We start from the raw sequence: 12,080 nt of genomic DNA, 5'->3' as shown, positions 1-12,080 counted from the left end.
GACAGGCACTAATTTCAGCTGTTCACATACCAACTGTGAGTTTGTCTCTTATTTTTCGTGTTTGTCAAGCAGGAAGAGAAATGTGGAACATGCTGGCTAGCTCTGATGAAAATTAAGAAAAGAAGCAAGAGTTCAGGGCTGTCAAGATGAACGCATTTTAACTGCAGATAATAAAAAAAGCTAACATATTTTATTTACCTGTAGATAATAGAAAACACTCCTGAAAACCACCCTGACCACAGTCACTTGAAGCACGCTCTTGAGAAAGCGGAAGAATTATGTTCTCAAGTAAATGAAGGAGTGCGGGAGAAAGAGAATTCAGATCGGCTGGAGTGGATCCAGGCTCATGTTCAGTGTGAAGGCCTGTCGGAGGTAAACAACATGCTATCTAGAGTAATGCAAATGTGGGCACACTTCACTGTTTGGGAAGAACCCATGGCTCACATATGGCACTGCATCAAGGGACAAACGATGTAATCAAATCATATAATCTTTACTCATTTGTTTTCATCCTTCTTTGGTTCCCTTTCACTCGTGCATGTAATCCTTTTTGTTGCTCTTGTTATTGCCTTCGATGTGATAAATGCTGCTTTTGTTTCCTGCCTCTGGACTAGTGCCAGGTTAAATGCTGCAATTTTCAACCACCTTTCAGTTTCATAGCTCTTTACAATACAGCGACAGTTGTACTGCTGTATCTCATCCTGAAGCTATGCCTGCCCATCCTGGAGTTCTTTAAAACTCATCACAGAAACTATTTTCTGTGATAAAACTTTGTATACTTTTTGAAAGCTCAAGAATGCTGATCAAGTCTCTCTCAAGACTTTACCTAGAGAATCACTGCCTGCTAATGCACATTAGTTTTTCAAGGTAACATGCTAAGCTTTTCTACTGAAACTATAATGAAAATATTTGTGGTGGACAGAGGATACTTTGATCCTGTTATTATATCCTGTTATTGGTGAAGATAGAGGCAGACAGATCACAACTTGATTTTCAAAATATACATAGAGCTTTCAGTTCAAAAGATGAAAAAATAGTAAGTGCTGCTTGGTTTATGAACTGGAGAGCACTACTTTTCTTCTTACAAAATCTAACTATTTCAGGGTCAAAGTTGTGTTCAGCTTGTTATAACTACTGCCTGAAGGGAGATGGCTGCGTCATCAGCTCGGTTCCAGTCACAGAAATGCATGCATGTGGCAGAGAAACTCAAAAGGAGGCACAAATGCTTTTGGCTTTTCTCTGACTGGTCAGGACATGCCCTGCACAACTGATGGGATGCCTTAATTTTCATATAGTGTTTCTATAACATGCGCTGCTTATCATGCACAAGGCAGAGACATCGCTCATCATCCCTGTGACACAACTTAAAACTAACATCAGGACTCAAAACTATATTTGATCTCTTTCAGGGGAACCTCGATTGTTTTACTTTATACAGTGCGTTGTTCTTCTTCTTCTACTTTTCGCAGCAACTCGTATTTAATTCTGTTACAAACTGCTTGGGACCACGCAAGTTTCTGCACAGTGGGAAACTCTATAAAGCCAAGAGTAACAAGGAACTGTATGGCTTTCTCTTCAACGATTTCCTCCTCCTGACTCAGATCATAAAACCTCTTGGCTCCTCTGGCACAGACAAGGTCTTCAGCCCCAAGTCTAACCTGCAATACAAAATGTACAAAACTGTAAGTACCATTCTTAAGCAGTGACTAAGATAGTTTTATGCTAACAGAGGTATAGGAGGCAGCAGCCAGCATGATGGACATGTGGGCAGTAGCCTTTATATAGAAGAGGTTTGAAGGCTTTGGCATATGCTGGGGATTCCAGGGACTGATGGTGAGCAAGCTGGTTGTTTGCTTAGCTAGATGAGAGAAGATGCTTTTGAAGATTGGCTAAAACAACCTCTTCAACAGAGGTTGTGTAACAGGGAGTGATGAAGAGAGTAGTGTTTGCTGCTTCTTGTGGGAAAGGAGAGATTTCTATGCGCCATAAGGCATTACTTCAAGAGAAATGTTCCCAGACTGTGGAGGCACCTATATCTTTAATAAAAAGAAAATTCAAAAAATGATATATCTGAAGAAAGACGGGAGGCAGGCTGAAGGGGAGAAGATAGTGTAGGCACAAAAAAAATCTGTTGTGAATTGCTCTTTATTGAATGCATCTGTTTGGATATTGTGCGACAGAACTCTAGCTTTGCCTAATGTTTTACAGCCCATTTTTCTAAATGAGGTACTAGTAAAATTACCCACAGACCCTTCTGGAGATGAGCCCATCTTCCATATCTCCCACATTGATAGAGTCTATACACTCCGGGCTGAAAGCATTAATGAAAGGTAAGTACCTGCACAGGCCATGTTAGTCCTGAATTTGAAAAGTCTGATGCAAATGTATTTGATGTACACGTGCATAACAGTCTCCAAGCAGCTAATATCACAACACTGGAGAATTCCTTGTGCTTGAGAATCTGGTGATACTCATGAAAAGGATGGAGAAATGATGATGCTTCCTGAATTCCAGTAAGACCAACAATGAAATGGCTAGGAGGGCTGATATGATAGGCCACATTTCACATCTCATGTTAGCATAAGGAAACTAAGAGATTCAGTCCTATCTTCTGTTATTATCCATCGGAGTTTTTGTGCCAGTGTAAGCATCTGTATGACTGTATGTTGAATGAGATTCAGGAACAAGTCTGCATTAAAACTTGAAGCAAAAACACATGAAACAAAACCCAGTTAGTTTTAACCTGATTCAGTTCAGAATGAATAAGTGAGAAGAATGACAACCTCAAAACCTCTGCTGATGATTTGTGTCTCTGGCAAGCTTAAAAAGACTTATGCTGACTTACATTTTTGCAGACAAACCTTTTCAATATAAGGTAAACGAAAGAAAAAAAACGGAGGCTGGAAATCCAGCAAAAAATCTTACATAGTATTGACAGTATTATGCCACCTTGCAAATGTGTTGCCTGTAAAAATTCTAATGCATGAAAAATTATAAAACATTGGTGTTCCCTGCCTGCCTGCCAGCATTATTCATTATCAGTTACACACACGTATTTATTCTTGTAAAAAAATGTATTTTTATGGATCCCAATTGTCCTTTGGGACGCTGTCTGTCCCTCTATGCCAGAGAATGAACGAGCATCAGGGTTAGCTCCTTGCTGATGGAAATTGACACAGCCTTTTCAATTTAGGATCTGTTGTGCAAATCAGACTATAGCAATAACCACATGTTGTGGGTCAGAGCACTCACTACAGTAGTCAGAAACATGTAAACTCTGATCCACGTTCATCCTACCTAGCCTGAGGAACTCAAGGGAGATGCTACCCTGACGCATCAGTGGAAGCAGACAAATCAAATGCTGAACGCCCCCTGGAGGTGCCTGGCTCGCTCCACTCACTATAGAGAGAACCACAGAAATTGCTATCAGAATTTAGGCACTCTTGTAAAATGCTTTTATTTATATGGGGTACAGCCTTTGACTGTCTTTTATCCTAGACAGCTTGTTCAGCAGAAATGCAGAATTTTAGATGAGATACCTCCAAGTTTTTATCGTTCACTTGTTTTTAATTAAGAGCAACAGACAAAAAAAAAATAACATCAATGAGTGATTTATGTGCCCATTTAATCTTAAAAGACCCATGTGATCAAAATCTTGGTACAGTTCTGAAGCTGCCAATTACCATTTAGGGGTGAGCTGGAAGACAAATTGTCCTTAAGTGTTTTGTTTTCTTAAACAGTTGCCTCTGGAGAATACAGGCGCATGTTTAAACCCAAATCCAGGCCACTGTAAGTAGGCACAGTGCATTGTAGACCAGCAACAATTCATTCTGGGATCAGAAATTGATTCACACCTGCTCTATTCTCTCATTTTGCCTTGACTCAGGTCTTGGGCTCCCTTGTATGTCACAGGATATCCTTTCAAACACTTCAGGTCCATAGGACCCCTTCTTCCATGCTTTTTCTCTGTCCAGCTTTCCACACAGACTCTTAAGGAGGAAATTATTTCCCTAACTACAATTACAAAGCTTCCCCTTCTTCTTAGTGACATCCCTTTTGAAAACCTCTTTGAGCCCAGCCAGTTCTTCAGGCAGCATAATCCCTGCAGGTTAGTAAAGCCCAGGAGTTATTAGGCTGTGCCTCCCAGGGCACACATCTCTCACCATGTCTTCCTCTTGGGGCTGTTTCCTCTGAGCAATGAAAGGCTTGGGAAAAGCAAACCTGCTATCTCTACTTTTTGGTTTCTCACCATGTCCTCTCCTGTTCGTAGTTCTCTGGAGCTTGCATTGTGTGACGGGATCTGCTAGGCTGGGATGATTAAATTTCTGCAGGTGCTGTGAATTGCAATAAGGTCTCTGCCAGGGAGACAGCTTCAGCCTGTGGTGGGGTCAGGGCCTGAGACTGCAAGCGGCTGGGAAAGAGGGCCAGCTTTACTTTTGCCTGCAGTGCACCAGGGAGGAAAAATGGAAATGGTATTTTGCAACTTTTTTTTTTTTTCCTTTCCTTCTGAAGGACTGCCTGGGTTCAGAAAATTAAAGCTGCTTCAGAACTTTACATAGAGACGGAAAAGAAGAAGAGGGAAAAGGCCTACTTAGGTACAGCACGCGGTGCAGGGGCTCTCATCCTTTGGGGGGAAGTCTGTGGGCAGGAAAACACATTAATGAGTTTTGTCTCTCCTCTTCTGTTTCACCACAGTTCGCTCGCAAAGAGCAACAGGCATTGGGAGGCTGATGGTCAATATTGTTGAAGGCATTGAACTAAAACCTTGCAGGTCCCATGGTAAGTGCCTTGCATTGCATAAAGTGCTCTGTGAAGAAGACATTACTATTTGTCAGACTAACTTTGAAGGAGGCTCTGTCTAAAACGTGGTTTTGTTTAATAAAGCAGTTTTAATGAACTTGAAATACATAGAGGTGATTCTGTGCAGTTCAGTAGCGGCAATGCAGTTGTCTTGCACTTGAGCATTTGGTACAGGCAAACTTAGCTTCTACGATGTCAATCAAATCATATCAAAGACATAATAAGCCACAAAGTCCTGAAATGAAAAGTGGAAAGTGCTCAACACCTTGCAGAACTGTGCCCCTGTTTACTGAAATGGCAGTGAGGCCACCATCTTTGCCCAACCAGTTGGCTGTAGGAGTAAGAGGATGTTCAGGCACACTTGAAAACGTGTTTACACTTTTCTGTTTGTTTCCTTCTTCCCAGGAAAGAGTAACCCATACTGTGAGGTGACGATGGGCTCTCAGTGCCACATTACCAAGACGATACAGGACACCCTCAATCCCAAGTGGAACTCCAACTGCCAGTTCTTTATCAAGGACCTCGAGCAGGATGTACTCTGCATCACGGTGTTTGAGAGGGACCAGTTCTCCCCAGATGGTAAGCAGGGGGCAGCCACCCTTCCAAGGGTATTTTCAAGTCTCCCATTTTGAAGAGGCATGTGCCTGCTGAGGTAAATATTGAGCCCCTTTGCATGTTTGAGGCCTGACTCACCCTCACTCCCCAGTCTAGTCATGCCAGTACTGGGAGATCTGTTCTGGGGGATTTCCCTTCTTGTGCAACTTGACAGCAACTGAAGAGTGGTTTGCATTTCTGCTAAGCCTTTAGGTGGAACTCTGGTTGCTCTTTGCTAATGGAAAAATTCATGGAGGAAGAAAAGAAATGTCTTCAGGTTCCTGTAACAAGCAGTGAAAGTGGCAGAAATGAACCCAAGATTGAACCTACCCCATTCTTATTTCATAATCTGCAATAGACGTATTGAGCGTTGAGGAGTGTATTTTGGAGTCGTTATCTCTGAGGAAGTATTTGGATAGGACTGTCGTTCATGTGACCAGTGCAGATTGCCCCAGTGACCTTGTCACTAGTGCAATGCATTCCTTGGCTCTATCATCTCCTGAAGGCTTCACACTCAGTTCAAACTGTGCAGTGACCTTCAGCCTTTTCTCTAACATGTCATAAAATAAATAAGCTACTTAGGCAAGGCAGCTGTGAAGTACATGGTGGATTTTTCTGCTTGTGGCACCATTTATTTTTAAATACTTCTGCTGTCTAACACGGTCCAGATGAAATTCTCTTCTGTGCAGATAGGAGGCATTTGACCTATTTCAACTGCAAAAGTGTAATTGGACTGAAGACTTGTTTTCTTCTTTTGTTATGTGTAGATGGAAGCTTAATTCCTCCTGCAAAATAGCATTTTTATTGGAACATAAAATGGTTGTTCTGTTTCTAAGCATGCTGTCTTTTTGCATTTCAGACTTTTTGGGCAGAACAGAGATCCGTGTGGCAGACATTAAGAAGGATCAGGGTTCAAAGGGACCAGTTACAAAGTGTCTCCTTCTGCATGAAGTCCCAACAGGAGAGATAGTCGTCCGACTAGACCTGCAATTGTTTGATGAGCCTTAGAAGGAAAGGGACCAATGTTTTGTTTGTTTTTTTTTCAGTCTGAGTTCACTGCAATAGGTGTCTGCAGAAGCTGTCACTAAATCCTTATTGGTTTGGTATGAAACTACTGCTTGCCCTTCACACACAAGAGGGTTATCAAAGCAAACAGGAGCATCTTTGTGCCTTGATAATTCTCACTGAAAAATGGGTCCCAGTTTAGTGAGGAAATCTCCCTCAATTTCTCTATGTGGAACCTGATGTTAGTTTCCTGGGTTTATGAAATAACCTAGTTGTTTGTCGTGCTCCAGTCTGAAAGGCTGGAAAACCACATAGGTTTCTGTGCTTGCTCCAGCTACTCTACTCTTTAATTTACAAGAAGAAGGCAATGTTGGTATGTTTGGAGGCTTTCTGCAGGGTTTTCCCCCCTTAAGGAATTCTGTGCCTATTGCTCAGCAAGGTGGTGTGTAAATGTTTTGTGAATGGAACAAGCAGTTATGCAGTAAGAAGATCTTTGAAGATCTTCACGGTGATGCTGAAAAGACTTAGAAAATAAATAGTCTATATCTATAAACAGAGAAGATTCTATTAAGATACCACTTCATGACTCACATTGCCCCAAAAATAAATATATATACAGGCCTTCTGCACAGAGATGAGTTGCACTCCAGAAGAGTACACCCACTCAGTACCTTCGGAAGAAATGTTTGAACAGTGAGTGAAGGATCGAATATAGAGCCCTGATGAATGTTGTGCTATAACACTTCAATACTGCTTTACTACGGCTGCTTAATTGTGAACACAGATGGATGATACGTCACCTGCAGTGGGGAAGAAAAAAAAATCATGGCTGTGGCTCAGGAAGCTAATTTCTACCCCGCAGAGTCTAGTTTGCCAAGCAATCAGTGGTGACCCGTTATTAAATTGTACGGTGCCTCGCTGCATTTGACATCATGTTACTGAATTAAGGGTGATAGCATACTGTAGCTCACAACAGGGTTTGTTGCAAGCCGGGTTGATCACAAGTGTGGTGGCAGCGATACTAGACATGAAGAGAAGCAGAGAGTTCGTGATTGTACAGAGTGGGTAACCCCAAAGTAAAAGTCTTGTCATCTTGGGGAATCAAAAGTTTCTACATGAGTTTTACTCAACAAATACACACATATAGGCCAACATTCAGCAAAATTCCTCTGTTTGGCAAAGCACCCAGCTTTAAGCATGCACTTATGTTGTGTTTCCCTTAAGTACACACATAGGTGCTTTACTAAGCCCGGACCTGAGGTACGATAGACCCCTTAAGAGTAAAATTCATCTTTGTTCTGCCTGGATTCATTTTGTTCATTACCTATCATGCATACACTGGTATTTTTGTAATGACTTTATTTCTGAATGGGAGGTGTCAGCCTGTTTCATTAGCATGTGAATGTTCTTGTGGAGCCTGTTGTTAGGTTTTGATGTTCCTTGCATGTCCTTTCAGTACTGGTTTCCACCTTTCCTGTATAGGCGGTGTTTTCTAGCACTACAAGTCTTATTGATTTCCATTAGGAAATTAGGATATCTTCATAACAAATAGGTAGATGCAGTATGGTAACAAGTGTAAACTGTGCTGGAAAGTGTCTGTGTATTATAATTTCCTACAATACCACTGTAATGTTTCAAGCAATGGGAAAAAAAAAAAGTATGTTGGAGGGACAACAAAGTTTACATTTCATACTTTTCAGAATCGCTTTATTATTTATTTATTGAAGATAGTGTAGAATTTTGTATCAGAAATGACAGACATACTTATGTATTTTTTGAAACAAAAACAGAGATACACACTTTAGTTAGAAACTTTCAACTGACCACGTTTTAGAGGGAGTTTAACTTCCAAGGCATGCATTTGTTTACCACTAACTGGCAGAAAACACAATTAAGAGAACTTTAAGTTTCTATTTTTCAATGTTGTTAAGAAAATTGTTTCAAGTAAAATATGTAAATAGAACTAAACCCATGTTTTCCTAATTCCATATCTATACATTTTATTAAATATAATGTATATGAAAATACACATTGTTGTGGTAGGATTAAAAAAAAAGTGATAAAATCTATTAATGGAGTAACATTAAATGTCATTGTCTAACATTTTATTGCTGTCCTAATTTTACTCAGTAGCTGTAAATATGGTGAACATTCATTTCAGTGTTTAGAAATTAGAACCACATTTTTATGGTACCATTTCACCAGCATGAATTACAGTAACAAATAAATAGACAATTAGGGAAAAAAATACCATGGATGCAATGCAGAAATCCAGGCCAGGTTTTTGAAAGGAGCCTCAAGGAGCTGCATATTCCTCTGCGATTCAGCTGGTGTTTGACGTGGTGGACAGGTAGCTGCAGGGGCACCTCCCAGATTGTGACCCCTTATCCTGAGCGTGTGGGATTGCACCTCTTCGAGTAGGTGTAACACAACCGAGCACCTTCCTGACCACCATCACTCATGATTTCCATCTTACCCTCAGTGCACAGGAATGTTTAGTTCCTGCTAATGCCAATGGAAGTTACGCAAACATGATGATGATGATGAAAGGCTGGGCTTCAGCTCACGGATATCTAACAAATCCCTTGTGATCGGTCTAATCCTGAAGATGAAGCTTGTCCTAATCCCTGTGCATCGAGGACAGAATGTATATACCCTCAGAGCCAGCCTATTGTGCATCAGGAGGTTGCTATTTTCTTTCTTGCTTGCCCTCAATACTCCATAGCATATCAGCGTGGTTGGCTTCCCAAGTGGATCTGCTTCAGGGTTAGCCAAAGGTTCTTAGAAATTCATCAACTCCTGCCTATTTTTTCCTGTTCAGGCACAGCCTGAGCAGCCACACACAACAGGATCTTAGGAAGTTAGATGTCTTTTAGTGTATATAGAAAGGTGGCTGGGATCATCATGACGTGTGGATGTTAACCCATCCGTCCTCTCTTAAGGGTGTCACGTCCTGGCTGTGTCAGGCCAAACTGCTGGCCTCTGCTACCGTTGTTGACCACCTCTGGTTATTGATCTCTGAATGTATTGGTAAAATAGCACACCTTAGAGTACGGGTCCCTTTGCAGCCTTGTTGAGATGTGTGCAAACTTTTCCTAATGTTTTGCAAAACTAACCCAAGAAAAAATCTAAGCCCAGGTAATACTTGATCACATTTAGGGGTGAAAGACCCATCTGAAGGATTTCTTCAGATAAGCATCTCCACTAAACTTACAGAGCCTTGTACCATGTGTTGTGGAGCCCTTGGACTGGCTGTCTTCATTTGCTTTTATTCTCCTATGGCAAAATTCATCCTTGCACAGAGGGTGTGTATAAGGCCTGCCCATTACCAGCCCTTGAACTGAGGCACTGGTGAGATTGAACGGGTACGTGGGCCGCTGAGACAGGCTCTCAAGACAGGATCTCATCTCTATCATCTTTTTGCAGGCTCTACTTTATTGGAGAAGAACATTTGCTTAGAAGTAGTACTTCATCAGCAAACTCCTTGGCTGGCATTCAAACCTTTCTAAAAATAATACTGTGACTTTTTCATGCATTCACTGCCTTCATTGAAACAGTGATATTTTGCTTTTGATAAACTGGGAGGGAAAAAAAAAAAAAAAAAAAAAAAAAAAAGTAAGAGAAGAAATGGCAAAATCTGCAAATGTGAGAAAACATGCAACAGAAGAAGTTGCTCTGGTAGTTTGGTTTCCAAACTGTCATTCCGGGAATTGCATTCTTCCTTCACATACAGTAAGTTTAGCGAGGGGAGTGGTGTTTTTCCCTGGTGCTACCTTGGCTTTATGTCTTGCAGTAGAACTGAGTTAATGGAAAAGAAGCTGGAATAGACCAACTACTTTTTTTTTTTTTTTTTTTTTTTTTTTTTTTAGAACTGATTGAGATGAGTTTGGAAAGATGGAGGTAGCTGGGAACAGGCAGAATATTGATGTTATTGTGGCTGCGGACAGGATGGAGTACTGAAGAAAAATGATTTGTTGTTGTTAATTTAAAATCAGATCCACACCATCACAGTGGAACTTCAATTATCAAGGGCCACAAGCATCCACAATAATAATAGTAGCAGAAATAATAACATCGTAGTAGTATCAGTAGTATCGGTACAGTACCAGTACAATAACAAGCTGCGCATTTATCCTCATGCTGGGAGAAACACGTTGAATTTAATGCAGATCTGCATTTATGCAGGAATTTGCTTGTCTTTTGTATATATACATATATATATATAAGTGGAGCTTTTAATTGTTTTTGACAGCCCTTCTACTCACCTTTCCAGGAATTGCCTTCTGAGATGTACCTCTGAGGTTCTCAGGCACTGTGTTGTTTCAAGATGCATTCAGTAGGGTTTCATGGGCTTGTAAGTATTGCTGTCATGCTCCTTGCTTTCATGGTGTGATCCAGATAGCTCTCCTGAACATCCAGGAGATATATGCCCTTTCCATGCAGGGAATCGGCTGCACCAGCACCAATGTGCCAGTTTTCCATGTCTCAAAGGACTTGCTGCCCAGGGAAGTGGTGGAGTCACCATCCCTGGATGTCTTTAAAATACGTTTAGATGTAGAGCTTAGGGATATGGTTTAGTGGAGGACCGGTTATTGTTAGGTCAGAGGTTGGACTGGGTGATATTGGAAGTCTCTTCCAACCTAGATGATTCTGTGATTCTGTTTCCCCAGCTATATGAGGTTTTCATCAGCAATGTCATCATACACCAGCATCTGTCTTGTCCCTTGTACCCATTTAGGACCTCTCCATCATTGCAGACACTGGGAAGGCTCCTTCTGATTGCCATGAGGATCAGCCTGAACTTGTAGACAGGTTTCCTCCCTGGGGGCAGGAATCAGTTCTTGGGCAACCACCTGAGCTCATTTTCCTTGGTGCTCAGTCAGATGCAGCTGGCAGTCATTATGTCCAGGGCAGGTTCAGCTCTCCTCACTCACAGACCTGCTGCCTGAGCACACACCAACACCGTCTTTCCCAGCAGGGCCAGGCTGTGAGTACCAACTTCCCACCCTGTGATCCCAGAGGCTCCAATCCCTTGCCATCAGGGTTGAGGCTCACATTTGAGATCACCCAGGTCCCCTCCCAGCCATGATTTTTTCCACCTGCTGAGCCCGTTGGCTCCCTCCGAGCCAAACTCTAGAAAATACATCTCGTGTAATCTCCGTGCCTTGCTCCTCTGCAGTCCCACTAGGTTTTTCTTCTGCGTGTGTCATGTGCACAGTAGTGCTTCTGTCCTGTAATTAATGACATCCTTTGGAAAGCACTGCCCTTCCCTTCCCCTTGAACTCCACTGAAGCTCAGCTGTGTGAAATGGGGCTATTTTGGGGGCTCCTTTCCAGGCTTCTGCCTCACAGCTCAGCTGGCAGCTGCTCCATCATCTCGTGCAGCTCTGCAGCCCTGGCTCAACGAAGCGCTTCAGCTGATGCTTACCTCTAATTTGTGTCCCAGCTAGCACGAAGGCATACTGAGAGCTAGCTGGAAGCCTGTGTGCTTTGCTGGAGATGCAGGGATGAGTTTGAAAGGCATCCATAATATAAAGTCTACGTTATGAAGTTGATTCAAAGGCTATAAGGACTGGAAGGTTGCAATAGGTATAACCAGAGCATCAAACAAAACATCAAGGTTAAGGTAAAAATCAGCAGTAGTTTATATTCTTTGCAGATGGATCTGTTTTCTTTCTTATC

General features: G+C 41.8%; 1 protein-coding gene across 8 annotated transcripts in view; it reads left to right on the top strand.

The window, feature by feature from the left end:
• ITSN1 (intersectin 1) overlaps positions 1-8,502 on the top strand; it is a 122,689-nt gene extending 114,187 nt beyond the window's left edge. For 5 of the 8 annotated variants that reach the window (XM_084526678.1, XM_084526677.1, XM_084526675.1 and 2 more), the window contains 8 exons: positions 205-372; positions 1,470-1,682; positions 2,209-2,330; positions 4,046-4,108; positions 4,513-4,595; positions 4,696-4,779; positions 5,206-5,379; positions 6,254-8,502. In XM_084526678.1, coding sequence (XP_084382804.1) covers positions 205-372; positions 1,470-1,682; positions 2,209-2,330; positions 4,046-4,108; positions 4,513-4,595; positions 4,696-4,779; positions 5,206-5,379; positions 6,254-6,402 — 1,056 coding nt within the window. In that variant the 3' untranslated portion in view covers positions 6,403-8,502. Of the gene's footprint in view, positions 1-204; positions 373-1,469; positions 1,683-2,208; positions 2,331-3,740; positions 3,790-4,045; positions 4,109-4,512; positions 4,596-4,695; positions 4,780-5,205; positions 5,380-6,253 lie in introns of those variants that run through there. The other 3 variants (XM_084526674.1, XM_084526676.1, XM_084526679.1) reach the window with 2 other exon arrangements.
• Positions 8,503-12,080: the final 3,578 nt, after the last annotated feature.

Source organism: Aythya ferina (genome assembly GCF_964211825.1).
Source record: "Aythya ferina genome assembly, chromosome: 1".
Lineage (NCBI taxonomy): Eukaryota > Metazoa > Chordata > Aves > Anseriformes > Anatidae > Aythya > Aythya ferina.
The sequence above is the reverse complement of the archived record's forward strand: the minus strand, read 5'-3'. Positions and strand labels throughout refer to the sequence as shown.